A 22,218-nucleotide genomic window follows, 5' to 3' on the forward strand; every position below is an offset into this window, starting at 1 on the left:
GTGGTTTTTTTTTTTTTTTTTGTTTCCTACCAATTGCATATAGATGACATGTGGAATGCTGGATCTAGTCGGTTTGCGCATCATGTTATTGATGTTACTGTTACATTGCTTGTCGGTTGACTGTATCTTGAGATTTTAATGAAAAAGTTCATGTGAAAAGCCACCAAGAAGAAAAGGGCTCTTGTCAAAGTTGGGAGAGGTAGAAAACTTCCTCTGAATTCAGTTTGTCTTAACATCGAGACTGTTCTTAGCTTTCAAACTCAGTTTGTCTTAAGGACATCGAGAGTATTCTTAGACTTTTGTAGATGTGCGTTTGGGGTCTTTTTGTGCGTGTGTGTGTACATCTTTGACAGAAGAGAACTTGACTATCAAAAAGGGTGTAACTACATATCCATTCAGTGGGGTTTTTTTCATCTTGGAGGTTGAGAGGCATTAAAATATTTATAATCCATGACTGCATATGAAAATGTATATGCATTTAAATAAAAAATGTTATTTCTGAAACCATTTTACATGTGAAAAAAGGAATCAGATCTACCTCGATGAGTAAGCTATCTTTTTGTTTACTCGAGCGATGCATGAAATGTTAGAATGCTGCAAGTTACATATGTAGCTTTTTTTTAATGGAAACAAACATTCTGCCGTCTAATTTATGGCTGGCATGTCTTTCTTCCTCAGACCTGCATTGGAATAAAACGGCAGGTGGTATAGAGGGAGCACTGCCAGATGAAGAGAATACATTTCAACAGAATAAAAGCAGTAACAATAAAAATAACGGCTACAGCAATGCAGTCCAGAAAGAAATCACACTGCCTTCAAGACTAATCTATTACATCAACAGAGACTCTGAAACCCCTTACCATATCCTGGATACAAAAGCAAAGCACCAGCAGAAACATGACCAGGTAGGGTAAAAAGAGGCTCGTCTGCAGAATTTTCAAAATGGTAATATGTGATGTGGAACTGTATTTGAATGTTTTGTTCTGTATATCTTTTGAGACTTAATGGTGGTCCTTACCACCATTTTTAGCAATTAAAGGAGGATATGTAATTAAACAGGAATGTAATTTCCCTTGTGTTAATTTAAAAATTTTGAATTTCAGGATGGTTCGGAAGCTGAACTGTCGATAAACCAAAAGGGAATTATGCAAAGTTGACTTGTCTGATAAGTGTAGATTCTAGTGTCTTGACTTACACCATCATCAACAAAATGCTGCTTCTGAAATAGCTCGACACTGCAGAAATGTCTGCATAGGGAGTTTCTTTAGAATCCTGACCTTACTTGGCTTTGAGTGTATCATGCACTACCAAGTAAGTGCAGTATTGGTTTCCTGCCAGTGTATGGCCAGTGAAGACAGCTGTAAAGTGTTACTAGTTTTTGTCAAAGAATACCTGCATTTTTTGGTTTTAATGACAATGTTTCATTTTGCGCAGATGCAAATAGTAAATTTTAAAATGAAATTGCGTGGGATTGAACAAACTTTGGTTTTGTGAAATAACTTGGTAAAGAAGTAAACCTATTCTAAACTATATCACTTAGTAGACACCCTTCAAAGTTATTCCATCCTACTTTTACAGTTTTTGATTTAAAGAATTAATTTATTCCCACAGGTTTAAAAGGTTAAGTGAAGGTAAGGATGGTTTGTATAGGAAGAGATTGCCATGGTAGAGAAGAGAGACAGCAAAGCAGATCAGTATGTATGGTATTACAGAAGGAGTTGGCTATAATGGAGTTGCTATTGAATTGCATTATTTTTTTAAGTTTTAGGAAGTGAATTTGTTATGCATTATACATGCTTTTGTTGATATGGATTACGTGCTATTTCAGATGTGGAATTAATATGAAGGCACTGTATAATCTCTGAAAAAAAAAGATGAGATAGTTGTGTACTTTTGCTGTTTTAGTGGGAAGAAAGGTTTCTTCCTTGCTTATGGAACCTGAATACCAGTATGTACTACTGGATGCATCTAAATACACCAGTATGTTATGGATGGCACAGAAAAGCTATTTGGTTGCTGGAAACTGGAGCTACTTAAGAGAAGTCTACATTCAGAACTAATGCCCCTTTAAAGCAAGACCACTCTTTTAAATAAACATTAGGGACTTTCTGTTCACCTCTTTGAAGAGGGATGTGGAAAGAAAAGGGTTTGCAAATGCTTGCAGACCTGCCTTTGGGAATTGTGCTTCTTCCATGTATCTACATGAGTTTTTTTTTCTTGGGAATCCACAGAGGAGAATGTCTGCCAATCTCTTTACTTACCCAGCATTGCTCACAAGAACACTGCTGCTGTTGCCTACCCTTCCTATGCCCTACCTTTCATCTACCTGTTGGCATAAAGCTCTGCAGAGATCAGTGCTGACAGGATTGGTATTGATTTCCTTGGGTATGCTTGCTGCTGATTATTGTGTAAAGTGGATCTCCTTTCTACTCACTGTATCCCTTTTAAGCGTAGGGAATGCTAACACTGCAGTTTTTCCCCATGGAAGGGTTCTTTAAGCTTGGGGCTTCGTGGAGGATGATATTATGTTGACTTCATTCTTCTGGCATGAAACTTCTATTGCTTTGATCCATTTAATTGAAGGAAGGGGTGGATTATGTTCCTTGTCTGGATTAATTTTTGCATGTTTTGCTTCCAGAGCACCATAAAGGGCTCCCCCCAACTTGCATCTTGTGTCTTTCCTTGCATGAAGTAATTTCTTTGCCCTTCCATCTATTTTACCAACAATATAATAACAAATATTTTTGTTATGTTGTTTTGTTTAACATTCACCATAATTGTCTCTGTAGAGCAATAACTGGGGAGGTGGGGGAAATCTGCCTAGCATGTAAAAGCAAAAGAATCCATGAAGAAAATGGAGTGCAATTGGATTGTGAAAGATACATGAGGCTTTTGATTTTTTTTTTTGTGGAGCGGTTTCCCAGAATTAAAATAAATGCTATATTGTAATAAATCCCACTTGTGAGATTTTGCTATCTCCCACATTGGTAATAAAAAGAAATAACCAAAATACCTTTAGAGTTAGGTAAAGAAAGAAATACATGCTTAGGATTGATTTTTAGCATGTGAAAAAAGTAAAAACAAATATCATATACATAGTGGACAGCTGAGGAATAAAAATACTTTTTTGTTCTTTTTTACTGTTCTTGGAACCATACATCCTTTAACCTGTATTTTCTTGTCAGCCTTAATAGAGCATTTATAGACATATGATGTGGATATACTGCCTAATTATGGATATTTTTCAGTAGACCCCTTTCTGTGGAACTTCATTATAGTGGCCAGAAGAATATAAACCATATGGATAGTTTGTGGGATTAGGCCTGAATACCTCAGAACTGCTGAGTCATTGTAAGCAGAGGGGAAGAGTAGAGCAAATTGTGTGCATGTGAGAAGAAAGAGGTAAAGCTAGAGAAATATAATTGTGTAAAATGATTAAAATATTTTATTTTTGAAAGTATCTTCCTAAAAGTAAGGGTCTTCATCCTTCTTCCTAAAATGTATGTAGAAGTGAGGGACTGGAGGAGGAAACAGTGTACCAGAGAATCAAAAATTTAAATAATAAATTGCTTTCTTGGCACTGATCCTCTGTATCCCCTTTTGAATCTGGTGAAACACCATCATAATGAGAGGGTGTATGTGATCTAAATGGTTGGTAGAACCTTTGTCATTCATTCTTCTAAGAAGTTTTTTCTCAGTGTTGAAGAAAATCTATGTTCACCATAGTTTTGACTAAGTGAAGTGGTGTATTTCCAAGGTGGACAGAGTTCTAGCACATAATGTATTTTTTCTTTTTATTTTTAAATACTTGGTGCTTGAAGCCTCTAAAGTCTGTATACCTGTTTCCTCATAGTCAAATTAAGTCTAGCTGGTATTAAGTTCTGAAGCTATTTTTAGTGTGAAATACTCAAAAATGAGCATCTGCTTAGAAAAGCACTGAAGAAGCTCACAAGAATCCTTAAACTTGCTGAAGGGGTCTGAGTCATCTGTGTTCTGCTGCTCTGTCTTTCTAAACTTCTGCAGATGAAGGTGGGGTTTTGAATGAACTGGTAACCTCTTCATTGAACCAGATGAAGGTTTTGATTCATTTTTGCAGACTGCATATACAAGATTGTTAGGACCTAGTGGGAAGTCTGTATGGGACACAACTTGTCACAAAAGGTTGGGAGCGAGTCCTTATGGTGGCCAGCAGAGGGAAAAATCTTGCAACACAAGATGTGATCTCAGGATGATAGGGTTGCCAGAGAAACACAACTCAGAGTAACCTTAACAAATTTTGGGTGAAAAATAGCTTGAACTAGGTGCATATGAAGGAAGACTGCTTTCTGAGTGTTTTTAGACCACTGAATCAAGCTCTCAGAAATTGTAAAGCAGCAGTGTCTTCATGCATAATTCTAAGCTGTTAGTGTAATTTTGGGGAGGAGGGAGGTATTAAGAAAACTTTTACAGACCTTAATGACTGTAAAAAAAAAAAAAAAAAGATGTCTGACTGTGAAGACAGTTCCATTCCCCCACCTCCCAACTGTATTTATTTTGGGCTATTTTTCTTGGCATAAAAACTCCAGGTGCTTCTGTTCAGCTCAGCTGTTTGTTGTTTAAATAAAGAAAATATTCCTGCCAAGCTGAATGTTATGTTTTCTGCTATGTTGCCCTGCTTTTAAGGTTGAGATACAGTGCTGTCTCAGTCCTTTACGCAACTTCGGTTTGTAGCATATGAAAGTTAAGAGGTGAAACATCTTTAAGACAACAGGAAAACAAGTATCTCGGCTATTGCAAAGGAGGTGGTTTTGAAGAAAAAATAGGCCTGTTCTGTAAAAGACGAAACATCATGGTTAATCTCTCAAGAGGGGGCATCATGTGAATTCTTACTAAAATTCCAGATAAAAATCCTGTGTGTTAATTATTGTCTTCTCTTGCCTGTATTAGGCCAGGTCTTAACTTTGAATCCCCATGTAAGCAAAGCTGATCAAAATAATGAATGAACTTCATGTGGCTTATGTGTATGAGTTTAAGACTGTTGGAGAAGCTGGCTTTGCAAGAGTTTTTTTTCAGAACTTTCTGTGGTGCAGCTTCAATTTACACTACTTGAAATGGATGATTTTGTGTACTTTTTTTTCTATTTGATATTGAATTTATATTAATGCAAAAGGCTTATTTGGACTCTGTGTCTCCAGTAGTTATTGACAGGAGGGTTGAAATTGGTCTTCCTACCTCCTTTAGTTTCTGGGAGTAGAAGGCCATTTTCTTTATGCCAGTTTCTCCTCGATTAGATCTACATCTTGGTTCCTTAGCTGAAATGTGGGTCATAATATTTCTAAAAGTTTTTAATTTTTTTTTTTTTTTAAACTATTTCTGAGTCCTCTCATGAGCTTCAAGTATTAACCTACAAAAGGCTTCAGTTCCTAAGTGTTAGGTAGTACAACACTTGTACTTGTTAGGCCTTGTTCCGACAGAAAAAGAAGTTTATAGGTGTTCTAGAATTTGTGGGAATCTTGGTACTGCAGGAAAGTGGTCCAAGCTATGGATACACTACTTTGTAGAGTCTTATGAACAAAACCCTGAAAGGGATAGGATTTTAGAGACAATGTGTCACTTACGGATGGTTATCTAAGTATTGTTGTGCTGTGAGAGAATGGTGGGTTCTGGCCCTTGGGGTTAAAAAAAACCAAGTAGGATTGCTTTCAGAGGTAAGGCTGAGCCTTTGTTCCTCTGCTGACAACTGTTCTTCCAGTCTTGAAGGCTTGAGGTTCAAGTGTGTCAAACCAACCTGTCTATTAGTCACTAAAGACCAGAAACGAGTCATCAACAGGAACTTTTCAGAAATCGTGTATGTTTTAAACATGAATTTTTACATGCTGCTGTGACATTTGTCTATGCTGTTTCAGTATGAAATGCTTTATTTCCAATGAGTAGTGGAAGGTTATCTCAGCACGTGTGCCATATAGTAGATGTTTTCCAAACACTAAAGAGGATGGCTTCTGTATGAAGTCTGAGGATAGGCAAACAACCTGCAAGAAGAGTAAGGAACTAATACATAGTAAGTCACATTGATTTGTGCCAAAACTGTTGTTGTTATCAAAATTAATATCTAGATAAAAAATGTTTTAATGGTGTAAAATCCATCTAAATCTGACTTGGGTTTCTAATTACGAAATGGGAGTGATGAAACCCCTTGCTCAGCTACTGAAGTGAGAAAGGCAGCTTTTGGCTATTAATTTAGTCAGCAGAGCTATATGCAAAATATATTTATAAAAGCAATGAGTTTGTAATTTGGAGATCATATCTGTATGAATATAGCAGAAGACCCACAGGTACTATCCATCAGTTAAATAATGCTGTTACTTTTGTTTAAAGACTTATGACAGAACTTAATATTTTTGGAGTAACATGTTACTGAGTTTGACATAGTTTTACTGCGAAGAAGATAAAGCCAATATAGTAACTTTATTGTTGGTTGTGATGGCTGCAAAATTCCTGAAAATCTGCAGAAAGAATTATGGACAAATGATGCCCAAGTGCAATAAGGAAAACAAAGAAAGTGTTCAAGTTGTGACGTGGGTCAGTACAACTGAGATTCTAATTAGAGCCTCCTAGTCCACTTTTATTTTAAAACAGTAAGCTGATGACTTACTTCAAAGAAACTAGATTTTTTTTTTTCTATATGGATTTTTAGCTTGAAAAAAACCCTGAGAACTACTGCTTTGCAGAAGCAGCTACAGCACTCTTAGAATGTCAGTGCTAGGTTAAGGGTTGGACTAGATGATCTTCAAGGTCTTTTCCAACATAGTTGATTCTGTGAATATCCCTAGTGTGAAGAACCTCTTATTACAGAGTCAGAACTAGTGATCTGAGCTTCCAGTGAAAAAAAAATTTTTTTTTTTTTTTTTTATTCTCCCCTACAATTTGGATTTGGGGGCAGGAAAAATTTTAAAGACTCAGATCCTCTTTCAACCCTCTCCTCTATATATTGTCAGTAAGTCTTTGCTGCAGAAAAACTTTATGTAATGCAGATTTGCTGTTGGAGTAGCAGGAACCTCTGCACAGGCTTTTAAATAATAAACAAACAGGTACAAAGGAGCTTGGTCACCTGTTTATGTAAATAAAGATTACTCATGCCGATGTGAATGTACACCTGTATGCAAGTGGTACAAGAAAGTAATGTTTAGTATTTTTCCAGTGAAAAAACATGGTAAGATATCTAGCGCATATATATTCTTCAAAATATATGCTAACCTACATTATATTCTTGCTTGAATTTATAATTCTTTGCCAATCAGAGGAACATCATATTTCAGATTATATTTCAGGCACTATATTACACAGTAGCTGATAAGAGAATACTGTGAAATGATAAGCTGTATAACAGAATTCCACATATACTTTTTTGAAATACTTCCTCCCATCATGGTGGTACATGATGATTGTAGCAGCTTAAAAACTCTAGTGACAACTCAGTGGTAGCTTTCTGTGCTGATTTGTTACGGAAAAAAGCCAGTTTCAGGATTAAATACTTTAGTCTTATTACCTTCACCTGATTTCTGGTTTATGACTTTCATGGGTTATTATCTGTTATTAAACTGGCTTAACAAAATCTGTATTTTGCTGCAGCAGTGGTGTATCACATCCACCTGGATTCAAAATGATGTTTTTGCTAAACTGCAGGGACTTAGAAATCCAGTGTTCTTTTTGTAACTAACGGTTTGAGCTAAGTTTGGTGGAGAATGTGACCTACTGCAGGGTAGCAAACTAGTGTCAGCTGCTTTGAAGCAGTTGCTGATGTGTACAGGCTAGCTAAATCTGTTAAGTGGGGCACAGTAATAGATAGCAAGTGGTGTTTTTATATACAGAAGTAGTTGTTTTCAGAAATAGCAAGGATATAATATCTAATTCTACAAGATTAACTTTTTTGTGACAATGTTGTAGAGCATACAAGTTACTTTAAATAATTTTAAACTGCAGAAAGATAAAGAATACAAGGTTGATGGCTTAGAAACTTAAAGGATGATACATATGCATCATTGAACGGGCTTGGTTGGACAAAACAGACTAGACGTCTGCCTAGCTGTCCCTGAGAGCAATCAGTAGCAGATGCCTCTGGAGGGATATAGGAGCGAAGAACAGTCACCGAGTGAGATATCCTGGACTGGTCTCCCAGACTCCGGCAATTTGTGGCTCAGGATTTTCTAGGAATCAGCCCTTGATGGGAGTTCCTGATCTTGAGTCTATCCAGGGTTGTTTGTTGTTGTTGTTGTTGTTGTTTGTTGGTTGTTTTTTTTTTATACAGGTACATTTTTGGTACATTTTTAGTACATTTATCTTGAAACAAAGAAATTAAGTCAGAATCCAATATAACTGTTAAGCAGCTATTCTTTATTAGCAGTGCTGGGGTTGCCCTGGGGATTCTCCACCATAAGGGCTCCCAAGAATTAGCAAGGGACATCAGTTTACATACATGCAAATCATACATATTAATTAGATTTCCTAGAAAGGGGTTTCTTATAGTAATGAGTTCCCAGAATATATAGTCTGGAATATATATAGACTGGGCATGCATAGTGAAAATAGGGTGAGGGTCTTTGGTGGTCATGGGAGGAAGTAAGTAGTCTTCTTCAGTGTTTGCTAGTTGACCCTCTTTCCCGAGCATGCGCTGTGAAGTAAAGTCCAGGTGTCTCCCACCTAAATCAGCAGAATTGGTTTCCCTATAATAGGGTCTCTGTGTCTCTTTGTTTGAGCCCCCCCCTATCTCATTTCAGGAATTGCCCAAGTGTCCACTGAAGGCTTTGAGTCTGGTATCTGTGATTTACATAGGGAGCCTAACGAGTGTTTTAATACCTAAACAGATAAAAGAGACATAAAGAAACAGTTGAGAAATCAGGAGTCTGTGAGAAACAAATGAAACAAAGCACAAGCAAAGCTTTCATACATCACATCACAGTTTAGTCTTAATAATTGTCAGAAATTCATTTGTTTGAGCCCATTCATTTTAGGCATTGGAATGGGCTGCTCAGGGAGGTGGTGGAGTCCCCATCCCTGGAGGGGTTTAAGAGTCAGGTCGACAAAGCGCGGAGGGATGTGGTGTAGTTGGGAACTGTCAGTGTTAGGTTAATGGTTGGACTGGATGATCTTCAAGGTCTTTTCCAACCTGGACGATTCTGTGATTCCCTTTCAATGTGTTGTGCTGAAGTTTCAAGATTTTTGACATGTTTCAGTATGCCGTGATTGCTTTTAAAGTGTGTTTTATTATTTGATGTGGTATGTCATCCATCAAACTTAAGCATTTTCTTAATCAGTTAAGTAGCTTGAATCTTCTTGAAAGAAAAGATATTCTAGAGTTTAGCTTATTTAGTTGGTTTGGAATTTTCAGTCAGAACAACAGTAGTGACAAAACCAAAAATAAATTGGGAAACAAAATACTTTGGTATCTCTCTAGCAGATGATTATTTAGCCTTCATGCTGCTCTTCTAAAAAGTGTTTCAAAAAATACACATTTTAAGTAATGCATAGTCTTATAAGGAGAAGTGAAAGAAATGCTGCATTTGTATCAGACTGAAAGGAAGGAGTGTATTTTTATTTCTAAACACCATGGAAAAAGTATATAGTCACTTTTGATGTTACTTTTTTGCTCAACTTGGGTAAGTATAACATTTGGGATCACTGGTAGTATTGTTTCTAAAATGACTTGTAACCATCGTTAATGATATATTGCCCTGAGTAAATACTGATTGGGCAGTCACTTTTTGCCATGTTATTTGTCAGGAATGTGATGTCCTAGATCTGTAAATGGTGATCTTAAAGAAAATACTCAGTCTTCATTGTTTGTATGTAAAAATGCAGTATACTCAAAATTACCATGTTTATTTTCAAGCAGGAGATTTTGAAAAACTGCCAAACTGAGATAGATATTTTTTTATATGTATATGTAAAACATAATAAAAAATAGGTACTTTAAGAAATTCTGTAGTTTTCATTTCTTATGTTTCAGAATGATCTTAATGGAATAGTACATGCTTTTTTTAAACTTTCCAGATAGTTAGCATTAAGGTCTTGTTTGTGACATATATATGAAGACACATAATTTTAGGTAAATGTTACATGTAAAGGAGACATGAAGCAGTAGCTCCTGTAACTCTTAAGTGGAATCTTTATGGGATAAAACTAATTGTAACCCTTTTCCTTTAATAAATTTTCATGCTTTTTAAAATTTTTATATTAAATTAATGCATGTGCATGTTGAAAGCATAATGAGGTTTTTGTCACAAAGAGGTTCTTGAAAATCTCCTTGTGACACTTGTTCCTTGGTTTCAGTGTGCAGAAGAGTGAAGCAGGTCTGAAAAGCCTCTCCTGCTAGGCATGCATGCTACTAGGAGATTCTCTCCATTGAGTCAACTGTTTGTTTTTATACTTAGGCTATTTCACTATTTCAGAGCAGCTGTAAACTGAGTTTGTCAGGCCAGTGTTATCTCAGTTAATTGGTGAACTGGTGATACAACTGTTACTATTCATTTACCAAAAGATGTAACAGAGAGAAAGCTTGATACCGGTTTGCTTCCATATTATTTTAGTTATCACCTAGGAATATTATTTTTAAAATTCTTATTTAAAGTTATTGTAGTTTTTTAATAAACAAACCCCAAGCTTTTGGTAAGAGATTGTTTAAAGATATTTAAAATATTTTGTAACTACACGCTTCTTTCAAAGAAGCTTGACAACAAAGCTCTGTGAACCTGTTGAAAGGGAAATGATATTTCGGGGGGGCAAAGAATGATAAACTAACATAGGAAATATCACAGCCGATTTTAGTCACTATAGCAACTTTTAGAATTAGTTTTTTAAAATTATATTGAGGGCTTTTATGAAAGATGATGCATAGAGAAATAAGATGAAAATCAGTGCTGCTCTGTGTAGTGCAAGAATGGAAGAGTAACAGAAAGAATTTATCCTGTGTGGAAAAATTTCCAAAGGAGAACAAAATTGTAGTCCTTGTAGGCTGTAAAAGCTAATCTTCATATTGTTGAAGTTATGCCATAAACTAGCTAGAACTTTTTGTAGTTTTTGTGATGTACCTGAAGATACATTGTGATGTTTAATAACAAACAGATTTTTTTGTTTGTTTGTTTTTTGATTGAAGAGCTTAGTTGTAATATTCCAACATTATGTAATTAATAATGCTGTATCAAATTAGTGTATAAGTAAGCATAATTTGATTAGGACGTTATTAGGGAAGAGGTTTTCTGAAATTCAGATCTAATTTCCTCTACCTTGCTGGACCAGTGTCTTCACAAAAATAAATTATTGGACTAATCTTATCTTCCCCTTATTTTTCTAGAAAACAGATGAGCATGTTTTAAATATCTTTGGCTTCAGTTACAACAGTATAGAAGAGAATAAATAATACATTTATATATCTGACAAAAATTGAATATCCTGAAAGTTATAACTCCATATGCAAGACAAGCTAATGTTCTTTTGGTGGTTGTATGTTGAGCAACATCAGTCTTCTGTACACTGATTTGGCTACAATGCCGAGTAGAAAGCCTTTAATTGTGAAGGGATTACTTTGAAGGAATCTTTCATAACATGTAATACAAGCCTTGCTGTGATTTTTCTTATTTGAAGGCCTGTATTACAAATGCTTTAATTATTTCAGGCCTTTTAAAGTGAATGAATGCAGTAACATAATTGGAAGAACAGTATACTACATTACTGATGCTTTTATTAAGGAGCCATCTGGTTATGGCAAAATATATACATTTATGTGAATCTTTTTTTTTCCCCCTTGTTTTTGTGAGGAATGAGTGTGTATTCGAAAGCATGCTTTTCAGGTACCGTTTGCTTCCCTGTCTTTATCCTCTAAAAAGGCAAATCCTTTTGAATCAGCATTTGGTACAAGGGCAGAACTTTTCCTGTGTATATGAGATTCATGAAAATAAGCATGTTTTCCATAACTTTGTTTTTCACGGGTGTTTGTCACATTTGTTGCATAGAATACTTAATGATTCTTTTGACAACTTTAAATGTTCTGCAAAACTGTATAGTACTCCTGTGTGTTCATGTTTACAGGCTGTACATCTGGCCCAGGCAAGCTTCCAGATTGAGGCCTTTGGTTCCAAATTCATCCTTGACCTCACGTTGAATAAGTAAGTGCGCAATTTGAGGTTTCTTTCTTTCCTGCTCTTATTAACTTATGGTACAAGGTCAGGGCACATGAAATCCCAAGATCTGCAGAAAAAAATATGCTGTTATCCAAGTTTAATAATACAAAATAACATTCAGCCTTTTTTAAGCAAGGTAACTGTTACCCTTGCTGACATCCATAACATACATACCTTTAAAATTTTGTCATTCATGATAAAACAGAGAGATTTCAGTACCAGTAGTGCTTGAAAGGTGTGGATTTTCTTGTGTATTTTTTTACTTATTGATGAACTGTCATGCAGATGTTATTTTAGTTGCTCAAGTTGATGTGTAGGAATATCGTAGATACTTGTATGAATGCCTCATCTTTAATGATCTGGAAAACATGCTATTGTCACTATAATAATCAAGTTTCTAATGAGGTGGGAATCCTAACAGTTTGGTTGTACTGAAAGGTGCAGCTAGAGTCCATTTACCAGTAAGACAATTTGACACAATCATCAGGTCTTAGAAGATCTGATTTGTAATACAGGTCAATGACTGTTTAGTAGTTTGCATCTATTTATATTCCCAGCTGAAGGTATGGAGTTATGTATTCTTTCTAAAAATTGTAATGAAAGATTTTTTTGCCACTGAAGGCTTACACTGAGGAAGTTTAAGAATAAGGTAGAAGTATAAAATCAGTACTAAGTACTGGACAGGTTAGATATCTACAATATTGCTTAAAAGTGCATTTGCCTCTTCTGCTGCCTTTGAGCCTGTCAGCACACTTAAAGGAGAAACAAATTTACAGAAACAATTGCATACTGGTTTAAAAAAAACATGTTCCTCTGGTCTTGAGTTCCATATGAAGTTTTATTTTGGTCTTAACTGTCATGTAATAAAAGTTTTGTTAGGGAGAAAAATGCCAGCTTATTAAATCTAATATATTTTTAAAGCAGAAAGCTATGGGTTTATAAAATTTGCTGAACTGTTATATTCCCATATTTTGCTTCTTGGCTAATAGTTATCAGATGTTTTGCTGCAAAGGTGAACTGGAAAATTTTCTTTCATCCACACATGATTTTGAAGTTAGGTTGCTCTTACAGTCCCATCTTTTAAAGTGTGACACAAAGTCTTGAGTGGCTGATAAAAGATGAGTTAGTATGAAGATAGGGGATGGCATACAAAATGGAAGGAGAAAGAAGCCTTGAAATAACTGGGTGTTCTCTCGCTTCTGGAAGAGTGCAGTGCAAGACTATGGTGCTTTATGAGAGTCAGGGTTGGACCCATGTAAAGTAATTGCAGTGGTATAATCATTACACATTTGTGAAGGGAACCTGTGTCTAGTGGCCTTTAAGCTACAGGGTATTTCTCCTCTTGGTCTGCTGCCACTGTTCCTAGTAGCAAGACTGAACACACATTCCCAAGATGGGACTGTACGTGGGATATGGCTGGTCACACAGACCATCACAGAAGAAACACTGCCTTTACTGGCATCACATATGAATGCAAACAGCACTCAGGTGAACAAGAATACAAACAGCCTGATAAACTTCTTCTCCAGCTGATGGGAATTGGAAGTTTGCCAGTTAAATATCTGCACCAGCTCTGTCCTGATTCTCGACATGCCCACATTCACAGACTAAAATATTAACACAGACTTCAGGTTCATCAGACATGCATGTCTAGGCCTGAGGTCTCTCACTTCGTCACCAGCTTAGACCTTAGGTCTTTCCAGATACAGGAACTATCTCCTCATAGTTGTCTCCTCAACTTCAGACTGACTCTGAAGTTTTCTTTACTTTTGACACTGCTTGCACACCACACCTATGCAGAAGAGAGAGCAAAGCCATATAGAAAATAGTAGAAGTAGGACTCAGTAGAAACATTGGGCATACTGCAGTGATCAGGTGCAGGGCTGGACCAAACAAACCTACTGACTTGCAGCTTACATCAATGACGGGTTTTTTTAAGCATTTTTCTCTCCATTTTCCCACACTTGGGCCATTCTGATTCACCTTCCCTACTTCTGGCACTTTCCTGAATGTCCCATAAAAATGTTTGGACATTTTCACAAGCCGCTGCAGATATCCTGTAATTAGTTTGTTCTTTCCCAGAAGACCCATGATGACATTGTTTACCACTTCTTGTCTGTTCTAAAGTTCTGGTTGAGCCTCTTCAAAGTATGTGCCAGAGTGGCTCCTTCTATGGCCCATCAGTCAGTGACCTAACAGAGATAATAACAAAAGACCAGAACTCATTTCTTGTTCATTAGGGTTTGTGTGTCTGGCTGTTGGTTGCTTTTCCTGTCCTAATCTCTTATGCTGAATGGCTGATAACAGATACCCTCACAAACCTGATTACATTCTCCATAAAGACAGTTTAATAGGTAAAGCAAAAGCCGCACATGCAAGTGAAGCAAACCAAGGAATTAATCCACCGTTTCCCATTGGCAGGCATGTGTTCAATCATCTCCAGAAAAGCAGGATTCCAGTTACTTGGGAAGACAAATGCCCTTGCTTTGAACCTGCCTCCCTTCCTCCTCCTTCCCTCAGCTGTATATGCTAAGCATGACACCATATCATCTGGGATAGCCCTTGGGTCAGTCGGGGTTGACTGTGTCCCCTCCCAACGTCTTGTGCACCCCCAGCCTGCTCACTGGTGGAGTGGGTTGAGAGACAGAAGAGGCTTTGACCCTGTGTAAGCACTGCTCAGCAGTAACAAAAACATCTCTGTATCATCAACACTGTTTTCAGGAAAAATCCAAAACACAGCCCCCTACTAGTTACTATGAAGAAAATTAACTGTATCCCAGCCAAAACCAGCACACCTTGCATTGTTACCCATCGTCTAGCCCTGCTGTTCGTCCTTGCTTGTTTATAACAGTAAATGGTCCATAAAGAAAGGAAAAGTACTTATTTTTTCCAACTGTGGTTGTTTTATAAGTTATCAAAAAATACAGTGTCTTTCACTTCAACAGAGAGAGGGAGATCGCTTGCTGTGCACCTTGTGTGAAGTTCTGCTCTTGGACAGAATTTTCTTACTGGCTCTGTGTAAGGTGCAGTGTGTTCAGGTGCCTTACTGGTATCCCTACCATTTGCCTATTTATACATGAGGTCTTTTTCTAGCTTCCTAAGTGTTTTTTGGACTCATAAACATTTGACTCTATTTTCTGGAGCAGAACCAGATAGAGTTACTTCAAAAACCTGTCCTACTTTTTGACTTGACATAAGACTGTAAAACCAGAAGTCATAAAACTTGTAACATCATAAATTGTCAATACCCATAGACAATGATTTGAATAAGACCTGTTCTTGGATCTCTGTTACATTTATGTGTTCAGCAAAATGCTACCTTTTGCTGCTATGTTGGATTACAATGGATTTTAGTTGTCATACTGGTATTACTAATGTCTAGTCAAAAGGAAAGGCAGAAGAACAGCAGGGCCACAGACTTGAACTATTATATGCCGTTGCTCAAAATAATGCAGTTGCATGTAGAATACATATTCAAAATCTGGAACACCCTTGAATATGCTGAATATATATTTGTATCAGTTACTCTAAGGTGAGTTACTGTTACCTACTCTGTGTGTGCATTCTGTGTATTCTGATTTTGTCCCTGCATTTTCTAAAGGAAACTTCTTTGAGTATAGAAAGCTAAAATCAGAGGATGATTGTTACCTACAAACAGGTTCTAGTTGAAAGATTTCTTTACCTTTGTTGGAATTTGTGCAGTTGCCTACCTTATGTTTCAACTGCTCTTTTTTTCCCAGCAAGTATTATAATCAGGAGGTGAGGAAAATTGAATGTTCACTTGCATTAATGACTGTCAGGATTTTCTGAGAGGAACAGGTGGCAATCTGAAAGTTTCTGGAACATGTTAATATAATTTTTTACTTGATGTTTTCTATCTTGCTGTAGCACAATGGCACAAGCAGCTTGAATGAAATTTAAGCCCATCAAACTTCTTGAATCCAGAGACAATTCAAGTGTTAAGATTTGTATGGAGATTGAATGGGTAATCGAATTTTCAGTTGCACAAGGCCTACAGGTGTTAAAACAGATGACATATAATTTGTTATCCTAAAAGTCATTTTTGACAGCGTTTTATGACCAGACAGCTCAGGAAAAAAAGATTAGTTTTGAAGTCTCTAACAAGGTGGCTACTCTGAAGTTTCAGATATCTTGCTCCTCAGTACACTTAAATGACCAATTTCAGGCTGTCAGTGTGATGTCATTTATGACAAGGCATAATAATTGCAGATATGTGGTTTATGGAAATAATTTCATGCAAAAAGTAATACTTTTTCTAATCTGTAATGGGTTGAATAATGTTTTTAGTTAATGCTCTTAGTACAGAAAAGAAAGATTATAGGGTACTAGTGGGGTAGCGATTAATTCCATTAGAAAAGTTAAACTTTTTGTATTTCAGCTATGATTGTCTGTCCAAACTCAATAAATTACCTGTGGAATGTGTGCCATTGTCTTAAAACCCAACTTATATAAAAAGCCTTTAAAAGTGTTCATTAATTTCAGTAAATGCGTATTTTGTACTCAAACAATACTGTAAATTCATTTATTGTAACAGTGTATTTGAGTAATCTTATGATCCTACTATATCTGAACAATTTCTTATTTTTTAATTTTTGTATTATATACATAAACAAATGTCTCTGAGGTGCTAACAAATTAGTTTTGAATGATCCCTTCCACCAACATGTATAAGGCTTTTAAGTTGCTGTTCTGTTGAAGGACAAGTGTTTCTGCAGGTAATTCTTATGTCCTGTTTAAAGCTGGTTGTCTTTATGTTCCAGTGTAGTACTAAAGCACATTACAGAGCAGTACTACCACAAGTAGTGAATTTAAAATGTTTACTTGATGATTATTTTGGTGATGAGGGAAGTTGACTATGCTGTCTGGCAGTTGCACCAGTCTCTAAGTAAAGGAGTCTCCTCCAGCACTGGGGTGCTGGGGCCATGCTAGGGCCTTGCCCCCTGGGACTGTGGTGGTTGAGGCACATACAAGGAACGGGGAATTAGGTAGCTCAGCTGGACAGAAACAGAAGGTAAAAACCAAAGACAAAAACCTCTCTCCCTACTAAAAACCTCCCTCGGAATTTAGGATTTTTGAGAAAGGAAAAAAAAATATTACCTAAAATGGCTTGTATTTTTTCAGCTTTTCTTTCTTTTCCCTGTAGAAATCCACCTTGCTTTTCAATGAAGAGATCATATGAAAAAAATCCGGCATCTTTGGCATGAACTGAATGCATCTCCCTGTTTGACTGTAACATGACTTAAATATTTGAGATATTAAAATATGACAGCTCTGTTAGTCAAGTGCAGCATTACAGCCAACGTATTACAGCTGATTTTATCTGTCAGTTTAAAGCTTATCATTGTTGTGTAGTCTTTGTGGTGTATGTTTCTGTAGGGCTGAATTTAACCTGAGAGTACTAACCAGAGGAGATTATATTGTTGTAACTGCATTATTTGAGAATCTCTTTGATTCTTGGTTTTTTTTTCTCAAAAAAGTTCTTTTTTAATGGGAATGGGAAGACTAGTCACAGTTTTCCAGAAGGAAACTTGAAATATTTATAAAATATTCTTAAATAAAAGCTTAAACATTTAGAGTACTAAATGGGTTCTACAAGATACACAAGCTGTGGAAATTAAATGTGATAATATTAATGTGGCTTAACTCTAGTCTGCTTTTTAAAATTTGTTACAGATGAGATGCAAAGAACTCAGTGTTAGGATTTTTCAGCAATGTGTGGTACTCCTGTAAGTGCAGTCTTGAGTGTCTCAGCTGGAGATGACAGAGCTTTACTGCCTCATTTGCCACTCCCAGAACTGGAGGCAACGTATTAAAAGTTATAATTTGCCTCAGTGGGTATTTCATATGCAAAAAGACTTAGATGCTAAAGCCTCTCTGTATTTCTCAAGACATACTAACGTGTGAAAAAAAGCTTTCTTTTGTAATTTTAAACACTATAAGAACTTGACGGTGTGAAGAATCTTCCTTCTCAATTACTGTGTTCAGCTCTAAATTAGAAGTATTAATTATAAGCAGTATTTCAGTTATTCTGTCTTCTCTTAGTATTTTGTTTCTGTAATTTTAAGTGTTTAGTACAATTCTCTTCACGTATTATTTTCCATCCTGTTGCTAAGCTTATAATAAAAAGGTGTATTTTGTAATATTCTATATGCATGTGCATATGTGTGTTCACCAATGCATTTTCTAGTGTTTTACTCATTTACTCTTCTAGGAGTACAGTAGGAGGCAGCACCAATTGACCAGGGGCTTTCAATCTTAGCTCAATGTCTTGAGTGTTTCTCAGCAGTATTTCTAGCTCCTTGTCACCTGCTTCTTTCATTCCTCCTAGAACTTTCCAGATCAGTCCTTTTAATATTTTTTAATATTTTTTTCTTTGATCTTATTCTTCAGCAAATATTTGTAAAATAAAGTGTGTATGTTTATATGTATGTTTCATAGGGGAGAACTTACAACTGTAACTGTAGAAATTAATGTTGCAGTCTCTGACTTTCAAGCACTCAAGTTTTGGATTCCCCTGTAGTAATTAAGTAGTGTCCCTATTCCTGCTGCGCAATGCATGAGTAGAGTTGGGCCTCATAAAATGGCTATCAATATAATAATTGACAGCAGAGCTTATTTCAACTGTAAAAAACTCAACATAGGCTAATTTGTTTGAAATTCCCCCTTTTTTGATGGTGTAGGAGCTATTGGGCAGCATCTTGCATGAGATCTGGGAGCCTCCGGGAAGAGGCATTTTAAAGAACTATAAAAAAAAAAAAAAAAAAAAAAAAAACCAACCAACAAAAAAACATGAACCCCAAAACCTAAGAGAATATGCTGTTTGTCTTCTAAAATGCAGACATCAGTGTTGTGTTTGTTAGCCCTCTTGTCAAACCACTTGCTTCTGGAATGAAAAGACTTTATTCTGTGCAGTCCTGATTCTGGATTAATTGAGCATGGATCTCTGAACAGGGGTTTGAATGTCTGTCAGCTGAGTTGTGACTGCAGCCATTGGTTTGGTGGATTGTTAGGGTCAACAAGCTCAGGGCAAGGCAAATACACATCTGGGGCTATGTGACAACACTATAAAATTCTGTGTGGCAGGATGAGGATGTTTATTGCCTCCTCCTGAGTAACAACTACAGATATCAAATAAAGGAGGAGGTTTGAAAGGAGGTGCTTCTCACAACAAAATTTAAAATGCACCTCTTGTCACAGTATATTGTGCATATTAAACTTTTTACAGGTCTTAAAGGATTAGAAGAATTTACAGAAAAGAAATCTCCTGTGGGCTATTGAAAACAATTATACTAATTCTGGTTTATGAAATCCTGGTGTTACAGATCACTGCGTGCTGAGAAGACTCCCTGAAAAGTTGCTACATGTGTGTATTTGCTGTCAAACAACATACTAAGCAGCTGTCTCACGATGCATCCTTTCTTAAGTTATGTTCTTACTCCTTGCTTATATGTAGCCACTGTAATGTGACAACGGTGAAGAACTGTTACCTTTCTAATCTAGTATATTTTTTTCAGTCTGTCTCTGAGATAGTCCAGTCTTGTCAATAGTGAGGTCTTTATGCTGAAGTGAATTACTGGGATCTCAGGTTCCATTATAGTCAGACTGAAATCTTTGCATTTGGAGCTTATATAAAGCTTGTGTATACTCGATATCATTAATTAAGTTAATTGAAGTAGCTCCTAAGAGACTATATCACTGAGTTTAACTTGATTCAACGACAATGCTAAAGTTGTGCAATAGTTCAACATGGAAGCATGGATTCCCAATTGTATCTTGGGCTGCATCAAGAGAAATGTGGCCAGCAGATTGATGGAGGGGATTTCCCCCCCTCTACTCTGCTCTCATGATGGACCTGCTCGAGCAGGTCTGAAGGAAGCCTTGAAGATGATTGGGGGCTGGAGCACCTCCCCTGTGAGGACAGGCTAAGAGAGTTGGGGGTGTTCAGCCTAGAGAAGAGAAGGCTCCAGGGAGACCCTATAATGGCCTTCCAGTGCTGAAAGGGGCTGCAGGAAAGCTGGGGAGGGACTCTGCATCAGGGGGTGTGGGGATAGGAACAGGGGTAATGATTTTAAACTGAAAGAGGGTAGATGAGATTAGAGGTAAGGAAGAAATTCTTTCCTGTGAGGGTGGTGAGGCCCTGGCACAGGTTGCCCAGAGCAGCTGTGGCTGCCCCCTCCCTGGCAATGTTCAAGGCCAGGTTGGACAGGGCTTTGAGCAATCTCGTCTAGTGGAAGGTGTCCCCGCCCATGGCAGGGGAGTGGAACTAGATTATTTTTAAAGTCCTTTTTGTTAGAATCAGGGGGAAGGCCAACAGGGCAGATGGTTTAGTAGGGGTCTCCTATAGGTGACCTAACCAGGACAGAGAGGTGGATGAAATATTCTGTAGGCGCTTAAGAGAAATCTCACAGTCGCTTGCCGTTGTTCTTGTGGGAGACTTTAACTTCCCAGACATCTGCTGGAAATACAACGCAGGAGAGTGGGATCAGTCCTGGAGATTCTTGGAATGTGTGGCAGATAACTTCCTGACATAGGTGGTGAGTGAACCGACAAGAGAAGGTGCCCTGCTAGACCTCCTTTTTATGAACAGGGAAGGACTGGTGGGTGATATGGTGGTTGGAGGCTGACTTGGGCACAGCAATCATGAAATAATAGAGTTCTCTATTCTTAGAGAGGCCAGGAGATGGGGCAGCAGAACTGATATCCTGGACTTCCAAAGGGCTGACTTGGTCTTGTTTAGGCACCTGCTTGACAGAATCCCTTGGGAGATGGTCCTGAAGGGTATAGGGGTCCAGGAAGGCTGGACACTCTTTAAGAAGGAAGTCTTAATGGCACAAGAGCAGGCTGTCCCCAGGTGCTGTAAGAGAAGCTGGTGCTAGAGAAGACCACCCTGGCTAAACAGGGAGCTTTGGCTGCAACTCGGAGAAAAGGAGAGTTTACAGCCTTTGAAAGAAGGGGCTAGCCACACACAATTAATACAAAGATACTGTGAGGCTACGCTGGGTGGAAATCAGGAGGTCTAAAGCTAAGCTAGAAATTAATCTGGCTTCAGCAATCAAGGATAACAAAGGAATGTTTCTGTATGTCAACAACAAAAAGAAAGACTAGGGAGAACCTCCATCCCCTGCTAGATGTGGGAGGAAACATGGTAACAAGTGATGAGGAGAAGGCTGAGGTGCTGGATGCCTTCTTTGCCTCAATCTTCAATATTAAGACTAGTTGTATTGAGGGAATCCAGCCTCCTCAGCCAGAAGACAGAGTCTGGGAGAATGACTCCCCTGCAATTCACGAGGAGGCAGTCAGTGACCTACTGTATCACATAGACATACACAAGTCTATGGGACTGGATGGGATACACCCGAGGGTGCTGGAGGAGCTGGCTGGGGTGCTCACCAAGCCGCTTTCCATCATTCACTATCAGTCCTGGCTGTTCCGGGAGGTCCTGACTGATTGGAAATCAGCCAGTGTGACACCCATATATAAGGGTCAGAAGGATGAACCAGGAAATTACAGGCCTGTCAGCTTGACTTTGGTACCCGGGAAGCCGATGGAGCAGCTCATCCTGAGTACCATCACACAACACACGACACACGTAGGACAACCAGGGGATCAGGCCCAGTCAGCATGGGTTTAGGAAAGGCAGGTCCTGCTTGACAAACCTGATCTACGACAGGGCAACCTGCTTACTGGATGAGGGAGGCTGTGGATGTAGTTTATCTTGACTTTAGCAAGGCCTTTGACACCATTTCCCACAGCATTCTCCTGGCAAAACTGGCTGCTCGAGGCTTGGATGGGCACACGCTTTGCTGGGTAAAAAAACTGGCTGGCTGGAAGGGCCCAGAGAGTGGTGGTGAACGGAGTTAAATCTTGGTTGGCGGCCGATCATGAGTGGTGTCCCACAGGCCTGGGTGTTGGGGCCACTCCTGTTTAACACCTTCATTGATGATCTGGACAAGGGGATCGAGTGCACCCTCAGTCAGTTTGCAGATGACACCCAGTTGGGTGGGAGTGTTGATCTGCTCGAGAGTAGGGAGGCTCTGCAGAGAGA

General features: G+C 37.9%; 1 protein-coding gene across 1 annotated transcript in view; it reads left to right on the forward strand.

Annotated features, from left to right (window-relative positions):
• Window positions 1-542: 542 nt before the first annotated feature.
• Window positions 543-22,218, forward strand: part of ADAM23 (ADAM metallopeptidase domain 23) — an 84,612-nt gene continuing 62,936 nt past the window's right edge. Inside the window, exons 1-3 of the mRNA XM_026853196.1 lie at window positions 543-546; window positions 679-905; window positions 12,061-12,137. Coding sequence (XP_026708997.1) covers window positions 543-546; window positions 679-905; window positions 12,061-12,137 — 308 coding nt within the window. The remainder of the gene's footprint in view (window positions 547-678; window positions 906-12,060; window positions 12,138-22,218) is intronic.

Source organism: Athene cunicularia, assembly GCF_003259725.1.
Source record: "Athene cunicularia isolate RWA chromosome 7 unlocalized genomic scaffold, athCun1 chr7_part2, whole genome shotgun sequence".
Lineage (NCBI taxonomy): Eukaryota > Metazoa > Chordata > Aves > Strigiformes > Strigidae > Athene > Athene cunicularia.